Source organism: Oncorhynchus mykiss, chromosome 2 (assembly GCF_013265735.2).
Source record: "Oncorhynchus mykiss isolate Arlee chromosome 2, USDA_OmykA_1.1, whole genome shotgun sequence".
Lineage (NCBI taxonomy): Eukaryota > Metazoa > Chordata > Actinopteri > Salmoniformes > Salmonidae > Oncorhynchus > Oncorhynchus mykiss.
Window position 1 is genome coordinate 75006063 of NC_048566.1, and position 21399 is coordinate 75027461.

General features: G+C 46.1%; 1 protein-coding gene across 4 annotated transcripts in view; it reads left to right on the forward strand.

Annotated features, from left to right (window-relative positions):
• The window catches only part of LOC110496136, a 153947-nt gene that overhangs the window by 14408 nt on the left and 118140 nt on the right, over positions 1-21399 (forward strand). For all 4 annotated transcript variants that reach the window (XM_036955517.1, XM_036955518.1, XM_036955519.1 and 1 more), the window contains exons 6-9: positions 3042-4973; positions 8399-10330; positions 13755-15686; positions 19114-21045. In XM_036955517.1, coding sequence (XP_036811412.1) covers positions 3042-4973; positions 8399-10330; positions 13755-15686; positions 19114-21045 — 7728 coding nt within the window. The remainder of the gene's footprint in view (positions 1-3041; positions 4974-8398; positions 10331-13754; positions 15687-19113; positions 21046-21399) is intronic.

Genomic DNA, 21399 nt, shown 5'->3' on the forward strand with positions numbered 1-21399 from the left:
CTACAGAATATGCTAGGGATGTAACATTCACCGAAACGCATCGGCCCCTGATTCCATGTTCAAGATGCAAGTGCATCAGTCCACGGATCCCAAACCAATCCAAATGTAGCATGCATCGTTCAAAAAATAGATTCTAAAGTTATGAATTGATGGTTCACAAGTATTTTTTGCTCATATTACATTCTTTCTACCGTCAGAAAATATCTCTTATCTTGTAACAACTGATGCGTCCTCTCTTGTTCAGTGTCGAACTGCGTGTAAGTTTGTTGACAGTCATTGATCGACAAGTAATTTTGCATGCCAAACAACCCCAGGAAATGTTAGTATCCTATTTAAACTACACACTCTGCCCAGCTTTGTTTTGGTTGTTTTACTTTAAACAATCAGTATGGTCATTTTTAGATTTAAACTCAGCAAAAACAGAAACGCCCATTTTTCAGGACCCTGTCTTTCAAAGATAATTTGTAAATATCCAGATAACGTCACAGATCTTCATTGTAAAGGGTTTAAACACTGTTTCCCATGCTTGTTCAATGACCCATGAACAATTTATGAACATGCACCTGTGGAACGGTCGTTAATACACTAACAGCTTACAGGCAGTAGGCAATCAAGGTCACCGTTATAAAAACTTAGGACACTAAAGAGGCCTTTCTACTGACTCTGAAAAACACCAAAAGAAAGATGCCCAGGGTCCCTGCTCATCTGCGTGAACGTGCCTTAGTCATGCTGCAAGGAGGCATGAGGACTGCAGATGTGGCCAGGGCAATAAATTGCAATGTCCGTACTGTGAGACGCCTAAGACAGTGCTACAGGGAGACAGGACGGAGAGCTGATCATCCTCGCAGTGGCATACCACGTGTACCAACACCTGCGCAGGATCGGTATATCCGAACATCACACCTGAGGGACAGGTACAGGATGGCAACAACAACTGCCCGGGTTACACCAGGAACGCACAATCCCTCCATCAGCGCTCTGACAGTCCTCAATATTCTGAGAGAGGCTGAACTGAGGGCTTGTAGGCCTGTTGTAAGGCAGTTCCTCACCAGACATCACCGGCAACAACGTTACCTATGTGCACAAACCCAGCGTCGCTGGACCAGACAGGACTGGCAAAAAGTGCTCTTCACTGACGAGTCACAGTTTTGTCTCATATAATAAAATGAATGTGGAATGACTCGAGCACTATGGTATTGATAATCTGCAGGGATTTATGGCAGAGATGGTCGGATTTGAGTTTATCGTCGAAGGAACGAGCGTTACACCAAGGCCCGTACTCTGGAGCGGGATCGATTTGGAGGTGGAGGGTCCGTCATGGTCTGGGGCGGTGTGTCACAGCATGATCGGACTGAGCTTGTTGTCATTGCAGGCAATCTCAACACTGTGCGTTACAGGGAAGACATCCTCCTCCCTCATGTGGTACCCTTCCTGCAGGCTCATCCTGACATTACCCTCCAGCATGACAATGGCTCCAGCCATGCTGCTTGTTCTATGCGTGATTTCCTGCAAGACATGAACATCAGTGTTCTGCCATGGCCAGCGAAGATCCCGGATCTCAATCCCATTGAGCACGCCTGGGACCTGTTGGATCGGAGGGTGAGGGCTAGGGCCATTCCCCCCAGAAATGTCCGGGAACTTGCAGGTGCCTTGGTGGAAGAGTGGGGTAACATCTCACAGCAGAACGGGCAAATCTGGTGCAGTCCATGAGGAGGAGATCCACTGCCGTACTTAATGCAGCTGGTGGCCACACCAGACACTGACTATTACTTTTGATTTTGACCCACCCCCCCCCCCTTTGTTCAGGGACACATTATTCCATTTCTGTTAGTTCCATTTCTGTAAACTTGTTCAGTTTATGTCTCAGTTGTTGATTGTTGTTATGTACATACAAATATTTACACATGTTAAGTTTGCTGAATATAAACACAGTTCATAGAGAGGACGTTTCTTTTTTTGCTGAGTTTACATGGTAAAGTTGATAATTTCATAACGAGGCCACCAATCCCTTTTGCGAGGCATGCCCTTAGCGTGAAGAGAAGCTCACTCAGTAAAAACTTCCAAACAGTCAAAACCATCTGGTTTTGAGATGGGGGTGAAATCCAAAGTTGTGCTACATATTCATTGGCTTTGCCACAGCAATTTTTTTTTACAGTCAATATTAATACATGACTAGCTCAAACACTTAATCTGCAATAATTCCAAGTTAATCAGTGGGTGATGTTGATTTCAGAACCAAAGTGGAGGGACAAAAAACATGCTTCATTGCCCCGCTGATAGTGGTAGTGGGGTGGTATATGCCTAGTCTCCCTTATGGCTCAGGTCAGATGCCTTCATAGTACATAGAACATAGGTATACAGAATTTAAAAACACTTGCACACACACACACACACACTCTCCCTCTCTCACACACACACACACACACACACACAAACACACACACAAACACGCACACACACACACACACACACACACGCACGCACGCACGCACGCACACACACACACACACACACACACACACACAGAGAGGAAGGAGTCTGCTTCGACAGATCCAGCTCAGAGAGGCCCAGCTCTCCATCAGCAGACAATTTGAATTTAGAATTTAAAATGAATGTGTGTATGCAACAATTGTTAACTCATTGAATCTTTTCCAGCGACCCCAATTGCATCAAATTGTTTCAAACTAAAATGTATCTCATCGGAGCCCATGTGTCTAGCTAGATACCTATCGAATATGCATCAGGCTTTAAAATGTAGGTTCACAAACAATGAGAGGAAAAACCATGAGGATTTTAGGTCTATGAAGACACTCTATATAGATGTTGTGATCTAATTTTAGATCTTAAGGAATTGTATTAATACGCTGTGATATAATTATTATAATTTTTTTAGTATCTTTAGATTTAGAGCATGAGACAGTTGTTTTGTATGTTTGTCACAGGCAGTATGCAGCATTTAAATAGCAACTAAAATGAGATATATTATTAATGTTATTATTATTTTTAGTTATTTTTTTATCAACACTGTTATTTTATTTCAGGTGAAGGAATGGCTCTGTCTGACCTGCCAGATGCAGAGAGCACTTGGAGCAGTGGAACCCCCAGGACCTCCCATGATGAAATCCCAACCGTTGCCCAGCATAGTCTCTACACCTGTTGCACTTCAAAAGGAGATTGTCACACCTGCTGCATCTCCAAAGCCGACTCCAGCTCCAGCTAAACCCCAGAAGGAGGAGATCCCAGTACCTGCGGCTGGCCAACAAGAGATCACTCCACCCACTGTACTTCAGGAGACACCATTTCCCGCTGGAACCCCAGCACCAAATGCAGACAAAAAGGAGGAGACCCCACCACTAGGATCCTCACAAAAGAAACAAGCTTCACCTGCTCTGGCTGAGAAGGAGAATCAAGAACCTATAATTGTACAGAAACCAGTGGACCAACCAATTACAGCCACACCCAAAACCAGTGGAGCTGCTACACCTGTACAGCAGCCAGAAAAGCAAACTCCTCCACTGCAACAGCCTGCTTCAAAGGCATCCCAACAAGTACAGCCCCAGCAAGCTCCAAAGCCAGATCTCGAAACTGCTTCCCTAAATGAGCCAATGACTCCTGCTTCAGAGAAAGAGAAGAAGAATCCAGCACCAAGGTCACCACAGAAGGAATTATCTCCAGCTTTGGCTTCACAGCAGGACAAAACGCCAGTGGACAAATCAACTCCAACCCCTGTCCAACACCCTCCACACCAAGAGACTCCACAACAACAAGAGCAACAACGTCAGCCTCTAACAGGGACACCGAAAGGAGAGCCTGGGAAGCCTCAACAACAGCTTCCAAAAGGTGGAGCCTCTTATGCAAAATCTGTACCACCGCCACAGGCCCAGCCCCCCAAGCAGGAGTCAGGAGGCTTCTTTGGCTTTGGTGGTGCTAAATCTCAGCCTGCTCAGTCAAAGCCTGAAGACTCAGTGTCTGGTAAGATGCTTGGCTTTGGCTCCTCTATCTTCAGCTCTGCATCCACTTTGATCACCTCAGCTGTTCAGGATGAGCACCGCACCACACCTCCAGCTTCCCCCAAGGTGTCTATGACTCCTGCTTTAGTGAAAGAGACCCCAGCAGCAGGCTCGTCACAGAAGAAGGAGGTATCCCCGACAGTGGTTTGCCAGCAGGACCAGAAGCCAGTGGACAGACCGACTCCAACACTTGTCCAACAACCTCCACAACAGAAGACTCTACAACAACAAGGACAGCCCTCAGCAGAGGCACCAAAATCAGAGCCTGATATATCAATAGTTGAAGCTGCTACAGCAGCAGACACTCAAAATCCGGCAAGCCCAGTGCCTGCTCAGAAGGCTCCACGGGAGAATCGGAGAACATCAGAACCTCATAAACCCCCACAGCAGCCCAGCCCTGGGCGTAGGGAGAGTAGTGCCTTCCCAGCCACAAAGCAACCCCCCAAGCAGGAATCAGGAGGCTTATTTGGCTTTGGCGGTCCCAAATCTCAGTCTGCCTCCTCAAAGCCTGAAGAGTCAGTGTCTGGGAAGATGTTTGGCTTTGGCTCGTCCATCTTCAGCTCTGCCTCCACTTTGATAACATCAGTTGTTCAGGACGAGCCCCGCACCACACCGCCAGCTTCCCCCAAGATGTCTGCACTGGCCCAGACCTCCCCCAAGATGCCCCCTGCAAAGGAGACCAAACTACCTGCTGCTCAGAAAGCAGAGGAGAAGAAAGCAGCTCATCCCCAGAAGGCCAATGTCCCCCCATCAGTACATGCCAAAGTGGACAAACCCCCATCAGCTCCTCCAAAGGGTACAGCATCCTCCCAACCAGCACCCAAAGCAGGCCAATCTACCTGTCCACTCTGCAAGGTGGAACTCAACAAGGGCTCCAAGGACCCTCCCAACTACAACACCTGCACAGAATGCAAGAACACTGTCTGCAACCTCTGTGGATTTAACCCCATGCCACATGAAACAGTAAGTATATAGTATATGTTTCATCAAATTAGTTAGGCTTCTCTAAAATAACTGTTGTGCTTTTTTTTTTTAGAACAATTGGTTAATGATAGTAACTATACATATACAATGTTTATAGTCGCCAGTCTTGTCTTTCATGGGAGGTGTAAGAAAGGTTAACAAGATGCTTTGATGGAGTTCTTGTTATTAATATTGTCTTTCCTCAAAAAATATCTAATGTTGGTTTATGATCTTCCTGGAAACCAATTGTAATCTGACAGCATTGTCTTTGAGTATCTTGGCAAGGTTTTGACATTCATGTTCATCTGCTACTGATCACATTTAACATATTGTTCGGTGCATGACTTTTGTCTGAAGGGGTTTGGAGTACATTGTGGCTCCCATATTCTACAGAATATGCTAGGGATGTAACATTCACCGAAACGCATCGGCCCCTGATTCCATGTTCAAGATGCAAGTGCATCAGTCCACGGATCCCAAACCAATCCAAATGTAGCATGCATCGTTCAAAAAATAGATTCTAAGGTTATGAATTCATGGTTCACAAGTATTTTTTGCTCATATTACATTCTTTCTACCGTCTGAAAAGATATCTTATCTTGTAACAACTGATGCGTCCTCTCTTGTTCAGTGTGGAACTGCATGTAAGTGTGTTGACAGTCATTGATCGATAAGTAATTTTGCATGCCAAACAACCCCAGGCAATGTTAGTAGCCTATTTAAACTGCACACTCTGCCCAGCTTTGTTTTGGTTGTTTTACTTTAAACAATCAGTATGGTCATTTTTAGATTTAAACTCAGCAAAAACAGAAACGTCCCTTTTTCAGGACCCTGTCTTTCAAAGATAATTTGTAAAAATCCAAATAACTTCACAGATCTTCATTGTAAAGGGTTTGAACACAGTTTCCCATTCTTGTTCAATGAACCATGAACAATTTTTGAACATGCACCTGTGGAACGTTCATTAATACACTAACAGCTTACAGGCGGTAGGCAATCAAGGTCACCGTTATAAAAACTTAGGACACTAAGAGGCCTTTCTACTGACTCTGAAAAACACCACAAGAAAGATGCCCAGGGTCCCTGCTCATCTGCGTGAACGTGCCTTAGGCATGCTGCAAGGAGGCATGAGGACTGCAGATGTGGCCAGGGCAATAAATTGCAATGTCCGTACTGTGAGACGCCTAAGACAGTGCTACAGGGAGACAGGACGGAGAGCTGATCATCCTCGCAGTGGCATACCACGTGTAACAACACCTGCCAGGATCGGTATATCCGAACATCACGCCTGAGGGACAGGTACAGGATGGCAACAACAACTGCCCGGGTTACACCAGGAACGCACAATCCCTCCATCAGCGCTCTGACAGTCCTCAATATTCTGAGAGAGGCTGAACTGAGGGCTTGTAGGCCTGTTGTAAGGCAGTTCCTCACCAGACATCACCGGCAACAACGTTACCTATGGGCACAAACCCAGCGTCGCTGGACCAGACAGGACTGGCAAAAAGTGCTCTTCACTGACGAGTCACAGTTTTGTCTCATATAATAAAATGAATGTGGAATGACTCGAGCACTATGGTATTGATAATCTGCAGGGATTTATGGCAGAGATGGTCGGATTTGAGTTTATCGTCGAAGGAACGAGCGTTACACCAAGGCCCGTACTCTGGAGCGGGATCGATTTGGAGGTGGAGGGTCCGTCATGGTCTGGGGCGGTGTGTCACAGCATGATCGGACTGAGCTTGTTGTCATTGCAGGCAATCTCAACACTGTGCGTTACAGGGAAGACATCCTCCTCCCTCATGTGGTACCCTTCCTGCAGGCTCATCCTGACATTACCCTCCAGCATGACAATGGCTCCAGCCATGCTGCTTGTTCTATGCGTGATTTCCTGCAAGACATGAACATCAGTCTTCTGCCATGGCCAGCGAAGATCCCGGATCTCAATCCCATTGAGCACGCCTGGGACCTGTTGGATCGGAGGGTGAGGGCTAGGGCCATTCCCCCCAGAAATGTCCGGGAACTTGCAGGTGCCTTGGTGGAAGAGTGGGGTAACATCTCACAGCAGAACGGGCAAATCTGGTGCAGTCCATGAGGAGGAGATCCACTGCCGTACTTAATGCAGCTGGTGGCCACACCAGACACTGACTATTACTTTTGATTTTGACCCACCCCCCCCTTTGTTCAGGGACACATTATTCCATTTCTGTTAGTTCCATTTCTGTAAACTTGTTCAGTTTATGTCTCAGTTGTTGATTGTTGTTATGTACATACAAATATTTACACATGTTAAGTTTGCTGAATATAAACACAGTTCATAGAGAGGACGTTTCTTTTTTTGCTGAGTTTACATGGTAAAGTTGATAATTTCATAACGAGGCCACCAATCCCTTTTGCGAGGCATGCCCTTAGCGTGAAGAGAAGCTCACTCAGTAAAAACTTCCAAACAGTCAAAACCATCTGGTTTTGAGATGGGGGTGAAATCCAAAGTTGTGCTACATATTCATTGGCTTTGCCACAGCAATTTTTTTTTACAGTCAATATTAATACATGACTAGCTCAAACACTTAATCTGCAATAATTCCAAGTTAATCAGTGGGTGATGTTGATTTCAGAACCAAAGTGGAGGGACAAAAAACATGCTTCATTGCCCCGCTGATAGTGGTAGTGGGGTGGTATATGCCTAGTCTCCCTTATGGCTCAGGTCAGATGCCTTCATAGTACATAGAACATAGGTATACAGAATTTAAAAACACTTGCACACACACACACACACACACTCTCCCTCTCACACACACACACACACACACACACACAAACACACACACAAACACGCACACACACACACACGCACGCACGCACGCACGCACGCACACACACACACACACACACACACACACACACACACAGAGAGGAAGGAGTCTGCTTCGACAGATCCAGCTCAGAGAGGCCCAGCTCTCCATCAGCAGACAATTTGAATTTAGAATTTAAAATGAATGTGTGTATGCAACAATTGTTAACTCATTGAATCTTTTCCAGCGACCCCAATTGCATCAAATTGTTTCAAACTAAAATGTATCTCATCGGAGCCCATGTGTCTAGCTAGATACCTATCGAATATGCATCAGGCTTTAAAATTTAGGTTCACAAACAATGAGAGGAAAAACCATGAGGATTTTAGGTCTATGAAGACACTCTATATAGATGTTGTGATCTAATTTTAGATCTTAAGGAATTGTATTAATACGCTGTGATATAATTATGATAATTTTTTTAGCGTCTTTAGATTTAGAGCATAAGACAGTTGTTTTGTATGTTTGTCACAGGTAGTATGCAGTATTTAAATAGCAACTAAGATGAGATATATTATTAATGTTATTATTATTTTTAGTTATTTTTTTATCAACACTGTTATTTTATTTCAGGTGAAGGAATGGCTCTGTCTGACCTGCCAGATGCAGAGAGCACTCGGAGCAGTGGAACCCCCAGGACCTCCCATGATGAAATCCCAACCGTTGCCCAGCATAGTCTCTACACCTGTTGCACTTCAAAAGGAGATTGTCACACCTGCTGCATCTCCAAAGCCGACTCCAGCTCCAGCTAAACCCCAGAAGGAAGAGATCCCAGTACCTGCGGCTGGCCAACAAGAGATCACTCCACCCACTGTACTTCAGGAGACACCATTTCCCGCTGGAACCCCAGCACCAAATGCAGACAAAAAGGAGGAGACCCCACCACTAGGATCCTCACAAAAGAAACAAGCTTCACCTGCTCTGGCTGAGAAGGAGAATCAAGAACCTATAATTGTACAGAAACCAGTGGACCAACCAATTCCAGCCACACCCAAAACCAGTGGAGCTGCTACACCTGTACAGCAGCCAGAAAAGCAAACTCCTCCACTGCAACAGCCTGCTTCAAAGGCATCCCAACAAGTACAGCCCCAGCAAGCTCCAAAGCCAGACCTCGAAACTGCTCCCCTAAATGAGCCAATGACTCCTGCTTCAGAGAAAGAGAAGAAGAACTCAGCACCAGGGTCACCACAGAAGGAATTATCTCCAGCAGTGGCTTCACAGCAGGACAAAACGCCAGTGGACAAATCAACTCCAACCCCTGTCCAACACCCTCCACACCAAGAGACTCCACAACAACACGAGCAACAACGTCAGCCTCTATCAGGGACACCGAAAGGAGAGCCTGGGAAGCCTCAACAACAGCTTCCAAAAGGTGGAGCCTCTTATGCTAAATCTGTACCACCACCACAGGCCCAGCCCCCCAAGCAGGAGTCAGGAGGCTTCTTTGGCTTTGGTGGGGCTAAATCTCAGCCTGCTCAGTCAAAGCCTGAAGACTCAGTGTCTGGGAAGATGCTTGGCTTTGGCTCCTCTATCTTCAGCTCTGCATCCACTTTGATCACCTCAGCTGTTCAGGATGAGCACCGCACCACACCTCCAGCTTCCCCCAAGGTGTCTATGACTCCTGCTTTAGTGAAAGAGACCCCAGCAGCAGGCTCGTCACAGAAGAAGGAGGTATCCCCGACAGTGGTTTGCCAGCAGGACCAGAAGCCAGTGGACAGACCGACTCCAACACTTGTCCAACAACCTCCACAACAGAAGACTCTACAACAACAAGGACAGCCCTCAGCAGAGGCACCAAAATCAGAGCCTGATATATCAATAGTTGAAGCTGCTACTGCAGCAGACACTCAAAATCCGGCAAGCCCAGTGCCTGCTCAGAAGGCTCCACTGGAGAATCGGAGAACATCAGAACCTCATAAACCCCCACAGCAGCCCAGCCCTGGGCGTAGGGAGAGTAGTGCCTTCCCAGCCACAAAGCAACCCCCCAAGCAGGAATCAGGAGGCTTATTTGGCTTTGGAGGTCCCAAATCTCAGTCTGCCTCCTCAAAGCCTGAAGAGTCAGTGTCTGGGAAGATGTTTGGCTTTGGCTCGTCCATCTTCAGCTCTGCCTCCACTTTGATAACATCAGTTGTTCAGGACGAGCCCCGCACCACACCGCCAGCTTCCCCCAAGATGTCTGCACTGGCCCAGACCTCCCCCAAGATGCCCCCTGCAAAGGAGACCAAACTACCTGCTGCTCAGAAAGCAGAGGAGAAGAAAGCAGCGCATCCCCAGAAGGCCAATGTCCCCCCATCAGTACATGCCAAAGTGGACAAACCCCCATCAGCTCCTCCAAAGGGTACAGCATCCTCCCAACCAGCACCCAAAGCAGGCCAATCTACCTGTCCACTCTGCAAGGTGGAACTCAACAAGGGCTCCAAGGACCCTCCCAACTACAACACCTGCACAGAATGCAAGAACACTGTCTGCAACCTCTGTGGATTTAACCCCATGCCACATGAAACAGTAAGTATATAGTATATGTTTCATCAAATTAGTTAGGCTTCTCTAAAATAACTGTTGTGCTTTTTTTTTAGAACAATTGGTTAATGATAGTAACTATACATATACAATGTTTATAGTCGCCAGTCTTGTCTTTCATGGGAGGTGTAAGAAAGGTTAACAAGATGCTTTGATGGAGTTCTTGTTATTAATATTGTCTTTCCTCAAAAAATATCTAATGTTGGTTTATGATCTTCCTGGAAACCAATTGTAATCTGACAGCATTGTCTTTGAGTATCTTGGCAAGGTTTTGACGTTCATGTTAATCTGCTACTGATCACATTTAACATATTGTTCGGTGCATGACTTTTGTCTGAAGGGGTTTGGAGTACATCGTGGCTCCCATATTCTACAGAATATGCTAGGGATGTAACATTCACCGAAACGCATCGGCCCCTGATTCCATGTTCAAGATGCAAGTGCATCAGTGCACGGATCCCAAACCAATCCAAATGTAGCATGCATCGTTCAAAAAATAGATTCTAAGGTTATGAATTCATGGTTCACAAGTATTTTTTGCTCATATTACATTCTTTCTACCGTCGGAAAATATCTCTTATCTTGTAACAACTGATGCGTCCTCTCTTGTTCAGTGTGGAACTGCATGTAAGTGTGTTGACAGTCATTGATCGACAAGTAATTTTGCATGCCAAACAACCCCAGGCAATGTTAGTAGCCTATTTAAACTGCACACTCTGCCCAGCTTTGTTTTGGTTGTTTTACTTTAAACAATCAGTATGGTCATTTTTAGATTTAAACTCAGCAAAAACAGAAACGTCCCTTTTTCAGGACCCTGTCTTTCAAAGATAATTTGTAAAAATCCAAATAACTTCACAGATCTTCATTGTAAAGGGTTTGAACACTGTTTCCCATGCTTGTTCAATGAACCATGAACAATTTATGAACATGCACCTGTGGAACGTTCATTAATACACTAACAGCTTACAGGCGGTAGGCAATCAAGGTCACCGTTATAAAAACTTAGGACACTAAGAGGCCTTTCTACTGACTCTGAAAAACACCACAAGAAAGATGCCCAGGGTCCCTGCTCATCTGCGTGAACGTGCCTTAGGCATGCTGCAAGGAGGCATGAGGACTGCAGATGTGGCCAGGGCAATAAATTGCAATGTCCGTACTGTGAGACGCCTAAGACAGTGCTACAGGGAGACAGGACGGAGAGCTGATCATCCTCGCAGTGGCATACCACGTGTAACAACACCTGCGCAGGATCGGTATATCCGAACATCACGCCTGAGGGACAGGTACAGGATGGCAACAACAACTGCCCGGGTTACACCAGGAACGCACAATCCCTCCATCAGCGCTCTGACAGTCCTCAATATTCTGAGAGAGGCTGAACTGAGGGCTTGTAGGCCTGTTGTAAGGCAGTTCCTCACCAGACATCACCGGCAACAACATTACCTATGGGCACAAACCCAGCTTCGCTGGACCAGACAGGACTGGCAAAAAGTGCTCTTCACTGACGAGTCACAGTTTTGTCTCATATAATAAAATTAATGTGGAATGACTCGAGCACTATGGTATTGATAATCTGCAGGGATTTATGGCAGAGATGGTCGGATTTGAGTTTATCGTCGAAGGAACGAGCGTTACACCAAGGCCCGTACTCTGGAGCGGGATCGATTTGGAGGTGGAGGGTCCGTCATGGTCTGGGGCGGTGTGTCACAGCATGATCGGACTGAGCTTGTTGTCATTGCAGGCAATCTCAACACTGTGCGTTACAGGGAAGACATCCTCCTCCCTCATGTGGTACCCTTCCTGCAGGCTCATCCTGACATTACCCTCCAGCATGACAATGGCTCCAGCCATACTGCTTGTTCTATGCGTGATTTCCTGCAAGACATGAACATCAGTGTTCTGCCATGGCCAGCGAAGATCCCGGATCTCAATCACATTGAGCACGTCTTGGACCTGTTGGATCGGAGGGTGAGGTCTAGGGCCATTCCCCCCAGAAATGTCCGGGAACTTGCAGGTGCCTTGGTGGAAGAGTGGGGTAACATCTCACAGCAGAACGGGCAAATCTGGTGCAGTCCATGAGGAGGAGATCCACTGCCGTACTTAATGCAGCTGGTGGCCACACCAGACACTGACTATTACTTTTGATTTTGACCCCCCCCCCCCCTTTGTTCAGGGACACATTATTCCATTTCTGTTAGTTCCATTTCTGTAAACTTGTTCAGTTTATGTCTCAGTTGTTGATTGTTGTTATGTACATACAAATATTTACACATGTTAAGTTTGCTGAATATAAACACAGTTCATAGAGAGGACGTTTCTTTTTTTGCTGAGTTTACATGGTAAAGTTGATAATTTCATAACGAGGCCACCAATCCCTTTTGCGAGGCATGCCGTTAGCGTGAAGAGAAGCTCACTCAGTAAAAACTTCCAAACAGTCAAAACCATCTGGTTTTGAGATGGGGGTGAAATCCAAAGTTGTGCTACATATTCATTGGCTTTGCCACAGCAATTTTTTTTTACAGTCAATATTAATACATGACTAGCTCAAACACTTAATCTGCAATAATTCCAAGTTAATCAGTGGGTGATGTTGATTTCAGAACCAAAGTGGAGGGACAAAAAAACATGCTTCATTGCCCCGCTGATAGTGGTAGTGGGGTGGTATATGCCTAGTCTCCCTTATGGCTCAGGTCAGATGCCTTCATAGTACATAGAACATAGGTATACAGAATTTAAAAACACTTGCACACACACACACACACACTCTCCCTCTCACACACACACACACACACACACACACAAACACACACACAAACACGCACACACACACACACACACACACACGCACGCACGCACGCACGCACACACACACACACACACACACACACACACAGAGAGGAAGGAGTCTGCTTCGACAGATCCAGCTCAGAGAGGCCCAGCTCTCCATCAGCAGACAATTTGAATTTAGAATTTAAAATGAATGTGTGTATGCAACAATTGTTAACTCATTGAATCTTTTCCAGCGACCCCAATTGCATCAAATTGTTTCAAACTAAAATGTATCTCATCGGAGCCCATGTGTCTAGCTAGATACCTATCGAATATGCATCAGGCTTTAAAATGTAGGTTCACAAACAATGAGAGGAAAAACCATGAGGATTTTAGGTCTATGAAGACACTCTATATAGATGTTGTGATCTAATTTTAGATCTTAAGGAATTGTATTAATACGCTGTGATATAATTATTATAATTTTTTTAGTATCTTTAGATTTAGAGCATGAGACAGTTGTTTTGTATGTTTGTCACAGGCAGTATGCAGCATTTAAATAGCAACTAAAATGAGATATATTATTAATGTTATTATTATTTTTAGTTATTTTTTTATCAACACTGTTATTTTATTTCAGGTGAAGGAATGGCTCTGTCTGACCTGCCAGATGCAGAGAGCACTTGGAGCAGTGGAACCCCCAGGACCTCCCATGATGAAATCCCAACCGTTGCCCAGCATAGTCTCTACACCTGTTGCACTTCAAAAGGAGATTGTCACACCTGCTGCATCTCCAAAGCCGACTCCAGCTCCAGCTAAACCCCAGAAGGAGGAGATCCCAGTACCTGCGGCTGGCCAACAAGAGATCACTCCACCCACTGTACTTCAGGAGACACCATTTCCCGCTGGAACCCCAGCACCAAATGCAGACAAAAAGGAGGAGACCCCACCACTAGGATCCTCACAAAAGAAACAAGCTTCACCTGCTCTGGCTGAGAAGGAGAATCAAGAACCTATAATTGTACAGAAACCAGTGGACCAACCAATTACAGCCACACCCAAAACCAGTGGAGCTGCTACACCTGTACAGCAGCCAGAAAAGCAAACTCCTCCACTGCAACAGCCTGCTTCAAAGGCATCCCAACAAGTACAGCCCCAGCAAGCTCCAAAGCCAGATCTCGAAACTGCTTCCCTAAATGAGCCAATGACTCCTGCTTCAGAGAAAGAGAAGAAGAATCCAGCACCAAGGTCACCACAGAAGGAATTATCTCCAGCTTTGGCTTCACAGCAGGACAAAACGCCAGTGGACAAATCAACTCCAACCCCTGTCCAACACCCTCCACACCAAGAGACTCCACAACAACAAGAGCAACAACGTCAGCCTCTAACAGGGACACCGAAAGGAGAGCCTGGGAAGCCTCAACAACAGCTTCCAAAAGGTGGAGCCTCTTATGCAAAATCTGTACCACCGCCACAGGCCCAGCCCCCCAAGCAGGAGTCAGGAGGCTTCTTTGGCTTTGGTGGTGCTAAATCTCAGCCTGCTCAGTCAAAGCCTGAAGACTCAGTGTCTGGTAAGATGCTTGGCTTTGGCTCCTCTATCTTCAGCTCTGCATCCACTTTGATCACCTCAGCTGTTCAGGATGAGCACCGCACCACACCTCCAGCTTCCCCCAAGGTGTCTATGACTCCTGCTTTAGTGAAAGAGACCCCAGCAGCAGGCTCGTCACAGAAGAAGGAGGTATCCCCGACAGTGGTTTGCCAGCAGGACCAGAAGCCAGTGGACAGACCGACTCCAACACTTGTCCAACAACCTCCACAACAGAAGACTCTACAACAACAAGGACAGCCCTCAGCAGAGGCACCAAAATCAGAGCCTGATATATCAATAGTTGAAGCTGCTACAGCAGCAGACACTCAAAATCCGGCAAGCCCAGTGCCTGCTCAGAAGGCTCCACTGGAGAATCGGAGAACATCAGAACCTCATAAACCCCCACAGCAGCCCAGCCCTGGGCGTAGGGAGAGTAGTGCCTTCCCAGCCACAAAGCAACCCCCCAAGCAGGAATCAGGAGGCTTATTTGGCTTTGGCGGTCCCAAATCTCAGTCTGCCTCCTCAAAGCCTGAAGAGTCAGTGTCTGGGAAGATGTTTGGCTTTGGCTCGTCCATCTTCAGCTCTGCCTCCACTTTGATAACATCAGTTGTTCAGGACGAGCCCCGCACCACACCGCCAGCTTCCCCCAAGATGTCTGCACTGGCCCAGACCTCCCCCAAGATGCCCCCTGCAAAGGAGACCAAACTACCTGCTGCTCAGAAAGCAGAGGAGAAGAAAGCAGCTCATCCCCAGAAGGCCAATGTCCCCCCATCAGTACATGCCAAAGTGGACAAACCCCCATCAGCTCCTCCAAAGGGTACAGCATCCTCCCAACCAGCACCCAAAGCAGGCCAATCTACCTGTCCACTCTGCAAGGTGGAACTCAACAAGGGCTCCAAGGACCCTCCCAACTACAACACCTGCACAGAATGCAAGAACACTGTCTGCAACCTCTGTGGATTTAACCCCATGCCACATGAAACAGTAAGTATATAGTATATGTTTCATCAAATTAGTTAGGCTTCTCTAAAATAACTGTTGTGCTTTTTTTTTAGAACAATTGGTTAATGATAGTAACTATACATATACAATGTTTATAGTCGCCAGTCTTGTCTTTCATGGGAGGTGTAAGAAAGGTTAACAAGATGCTTTGATGGAGTTCTTGTTATTAATATTGTCTTTCCTCAAAAAATATCTAATGTTGGTTTATGATCTTCCTGGAAACCAATTGTAATCTGACAGCATTGTCTTTGAGTATCTTGGCAAGGTTTTTACATTCATGTTCATCTGCTACTGATCACATTTAACATATTGTTCGGTGCATGACTTTTGTCTGAAGGGGTTTGGAGTACATTGTGGCTCCCATATTCTACAGAATATGCTAGGGATGTAACATTCACCGAAACGCATCGGCCCCTGATTCCATGTTCAAGATGCAAGTGCATCAGTCCACGGATCCCAAACCAATCCAAATGTAGCATGCATCGTTCAAAAAATAGATTCTAAGGTTATGAATTCATGGTTCACAAGTATTTTTTGCTCATATTACATTCTTTCTACCGTCTGAAAAGATATCTTATCTTGTAACAACTGATGCGTCCTCTCTTGTTCAGTGTGGAACTGCATGTAAGTGTGTTGACAGTCATTGATCGATAAGTAATTTTGCATGCCAAACAACCCCAGGCAATGTTAGTAGCCTATTTAAACTGCACACTCTGCCCAGCTTTGTTTTGGTTGTTTTACTTTAAACAATCAGTATGGTCATTTTTAGATTTAAACTCAGCAAAAACAGAAACGTCCCTTTTTCAGGACCCTGTCTTTCAAAGATAATTTGTAAAAATCCAAATAACTTCACAGATCTTCATTGTAAAGGGTTTGAACACAGTTTCCCATTCTTGTTCAATGAACCATGAACAATTTTTGAACATGCACCTGTGGAACGTTCATTAATACACTAACAGCTTACAGGCGGTAGGCAATCAAGGTCACCGTTATAAAAACTTAGGACACTAAGAGGCCTTTCTACTGACTCTGAAAAACACCACAAGAAAGATGCCCAGGGTCCCTGCTCATCTGCGTGAACGTGCCTTAGGCATGCTGCAAGGAGGCATGAGGACTGCAGATGTGGCCAGGGCAATAAATTGCAATGTCCGTACTGTGAGACGCCTAAGACAGTGCTACAGGGAGACAGGACGGAGAGCTGATCATCCTCGCAGTGGCATACCACGTGTAACAACACCTGCCAGGATCGGTATATCCGAACATCACGCCTGAGGGACAGGTACAGGATGGCAACAACAACTGCCCGGGTTACACCAGGAACGCACAATCCCTCCATCAGCGCTCTGACAGTCCTCAATATTCTGAGAGAGGCTGAACTGAGGGCTTGTAGGCCTGTTGTAAGGCAGTTCCTCACCAGACATCACCGGCAACAACGTTACCTATGGGCACAAACCCAGCGTCGCTGGACCAGACAGGACTGGCAAAAAGTGCTCTTCACTGACGAGTCACAGTTTTGTCTCATATAATAAAATGAATGTGGAATGACTCGAGCACTATGGTATTGATAATCTGCAGGGATTTATGGCAGAGATGGTCGGATTTGAGTTTATCGTCGAAGGAACGAGCGTTACACCAAGGCCCGTACTCTGGAGCGGGATCGATTTGGAGGTGGAGGGTCCGTCATGGTCTGGGGCGGTGTGTCACAGCATGATCGGACTGAGCTTGTTGTCATTGCAGGCAATCTCAACACTGTGCGTTACAGGGAAGACATCCTCCTCCCTCATGTGGTACCCTTCCTGCAGGCTCATCCTGACATTACCCTCCAGCATGACAATGGCTCCAGCCATGCTGCTTGTTCTATGCGTGATTTCCTGCAAGACATGAACATCAGTCTTCTGCCATGGCCAGCGAAGATCCCGGATCTCAATCCCATTGAGCACGCCTGGGACCTGTTGGATCGGAGGGTGAGGGCTAGGGCCATTCCCCCCAGAAATGTCCGGGAACTTGCAGGTGCCTTGGTGGAAGAGTGGGGTAACATCTCACAGCAGAACGGGCAAATCTGGTGCAGTCCATGAGGAGGAGATCCACTGCCGTACTTAATGCAGCTGGTGGCCACACCAGACACTGACTATTACTTTTGATTTTGACCCACCCCCCCCTTTGTTCAGGGACACATTATTCCATTTCTGTTAGTTCCATTTCTGTAAACTTGTTCAGTTTATGTCTCAGTTGTTGATTGTTGTTATGTACATACAAATATTTACACATGTTAAGTTTGCTGAATATAAACACAGTTCATAGAGAGGACGTTTCTTTTTTTGCTGAGTTTACATGGTAAAGTTGATAATTTCATAACGAGGCCACCAATCCCTTTTGCGAGGCATGCCCTTAGCGTGAAGAGAAGCTCACTCAGTAAAAACTTCCAAACAGTCAAAACCATCTGGTTTTGAGATGGGGGTGAAATCCAAAGTTGTGCTACATATTCATTGGCTTTGCCACAGCAATTTTTTTTTACAGTCAATATTAATACATGACTAGCTCAAACACTTAATCTGCAATAATTCCAAGTTAATCAGTGGGTGATGTTGATTTCAGAACCAAAGTGGAGGGACAAAAAACATGCTTCATTGCCCCGCTGATAGTGGTAGTGGGGTGGTATATGCCTAGTCTCCCTTATGGCTCAGGTCAGATGCCTTCATAGTACATAGAACATAGGTATACAGAATTTAAAAACACTTGCACACACACACACACACACACTCTCCCTCTCACACACACACACACACACACACACACAAACACACACACAAACACGCACACACACACACACACGCACGCACGCACGCACGCACGCACACACACACACACACACACACACACACACACACACACAGAGAGGAAGGAGTCTGCTTCGACAGATCCAGCTCAGAGAGGCCCAGCTCTCCATCAGCAGACAATTTGAATTTAGAATTTAAAATGAATGTGTGTATGCAACAATTGTTAACTCATTGAATCTTTTCCAGCGACCCCAATTGCATCAAATTGTTTCAAACTAAAATGTATCTCATCGGAGCCCATGTGTCTAGCTAGATACCTATCGAATATGCATCAGGCTTTAAAATTTAGGTTCACAAACAATGAGAGGAAAAACCATGAGGATTTTAGGTCTATGAAGACACTCTATATAGATGTTGTGATCTAATTTTAGATCTTAAGGAATTGTATTAATACGCTGTGATATAATTATGATAATTTTTTTAGCGTCTTTAGATTTAGAGCATAAGACAGTTGTTTTGTATGTTTGTCACAGGTAGTATGCAGTATTTAAATAGCAACTAAGATGAGATATATTATTAATGTTATTATTATTTTTAGTTATTTTTTTATCAACACTGTTATTTTATTTCAGGTGAAGGAATGGCTCTGTCTGACCTGCCAGATGCAGAGAGCACTCGGAGCAGTGGAACCCCCAGGACCTCCCATGATGAAATCCCAACCGTTGCCCAGCATAGTCTCTACACCTGTTGCACTTCAAAAGGAGATTGTCACACCTGCTGCATCTCCAAAGCCGACTCCAGCTCCAGCTAAACCCCAGAAGGAAGAGATCCCAGTACCTGCGGCTGGCCAACAAGAGATCACTCCACCCACTGTACTTCAGGAGACACCATTTCCCGCTGGAACCCCAGCACCAAATGCAGACAAAAAGGAGGAGACCCCACCACTAGGATCCTCACAAAAGAAACAAGCTTCACCTGCTCTGGCTGAGAAGGAGAATCAAGAACCTATAATTGTACAGAAACCAGTGGACCAACCAATTCCAGCCACACCCAAAACCAGTGGAGCTGCTACACCTGTACAGCAGCCAGAAAAGCTAACTCCTCCACTGCAACAGCCTGCTTCAAAGGCATCCCAACAAGTACAGCCCCAGCAAGCTCCAAAGCCAGACCTCGAAACTGCTCCCCTAAATGAGCCAATGACTCCTGCTTCAGAGAAAGAGAAGAAGAACTCAGCACCAGGGTCACCACAGAAGGAATTATCTCCAGCAGTGGCTTCACAGCAGGACAAAACGCCAGTGGACAAATCAACTCCAACCCCTGTCCAACACCCTCCACACCAAGAGACTCCACAACAACACGAGCAACAACGTCAGCCTCTATCAGGGACACCGAAAGGAGAGCCTGGGAAGCCTCAACAACAGCTTCCAAAAGGTGGAGCCTCTTATGCTAAATCTGTACCACCACCACAGGCCCAGCCCCCCAAGCAGGAGTCAGGAGGCTTCTTTGGCTTTGGTGGGGCTAAATCTCAGCCTGCTCAGTCAAAGCCTGAAGACTCAGTGTCTGGGAAGATGCTTGGCTTTGGCTCCTCTATCTTCAGCTCTGCATCCACTTTGATCACCTCAGCTGTTCAGGATGAGCACCGCACCACACCTCCAGCTTCCCCCAAGGTGTCTATGACTCCTGCTTTAGTGAAAGAGACCCCAGCAGCAGGCTCGTCACAGAAGAAGGAGGTATCCCCGACAGTGGTTTGCCAGCAGGACCAGAAGCCAGTGGACAGACCGACTCCAACACTTGTCCAACAACCTCCACAACAGAAGACTCTACAACAACAAGGACAGCCCTCAGCAGAGGCACCAAAATCAGAGCCTGATATATCAATAGTTGAAGCTGCTACTGCAGCAGACACTCAAAATCCGGCAAGCCCAGTGCCTGCTCAGAAGGCTCCACTGGAGAATCGGAGAACATCAGAACCTCATAAACCCCCACAGCAGCCCAGCCCTGGGCGTAGGGAGAGTAGTGCCTTCCCAGCCACAAAGCAACCCCCCAAGCAGGAATCAGGAGGCTTATTTGGCTTTGGAGGTCCCAAATCTCAGTCTGCCTCCTCAAAGCCTGAAGAGTCAGTGTCTGGGAAGATGTTTGGCTTTGGCTCGTCCATCTTCAGCTCTGCCTCCACTTTGATAACATCAGTTGTTCAGGACGAGCCCCGCACCACACCGCCAGCTTCCCCCAAGATGTCTGCACTGGCCCAGACCTCCCCCAAGATGCCCCCTGCAAAGGAGACCAAACTACCTGCTGCTCAGAAAGCAGAGGAGAAGAAAGCAGCGCATCCCCAGAAGGCCAATGTCCCCCCATCAGTACATGCCAAAGTGGACAAACCCCCATCAGCTCCTCCAAAGGGTACAGCATCCTCCCAACCAGCACCCAAAGCAGGCCAATCTACCTGTCCACTCTGCAAGGTGGAACTCAACAAGGGCTCCAAGGACCCTCCCAACTACAACACCTGCACAGAATGCAAGAACACTGTCTGCAACCTCTGTGGATTTAACCCCATGCCACATGAAACAGTAAGTATATAGTATATGTTTCATCAAATTAGTTAGGCTTCTCTAAAATAACTGTTGTGCTTTTTTTTTAGAACAATTGGTTAATGATAGTAACTATACATATACAATGTTTATAGTCGCCAGTCTTGTCTTTCATGGGAGGTGTAAGAAAGGTTAACAAGATGCTTTGATGGAGTTCTTGTTATTAATATTGTCTTTCCTCAAAAAATATCTAATGTTGGTTTATGATCTTCCTGGAAACCAATTGTAATCTGACAGCATTGTCTTTGAGTATCTTGGCAAGGTTTTGACGTTCATGTTAATCTGCTACTGATCACATTTAACATATTGTTCGGTGCATGACTTTTGTCTGAA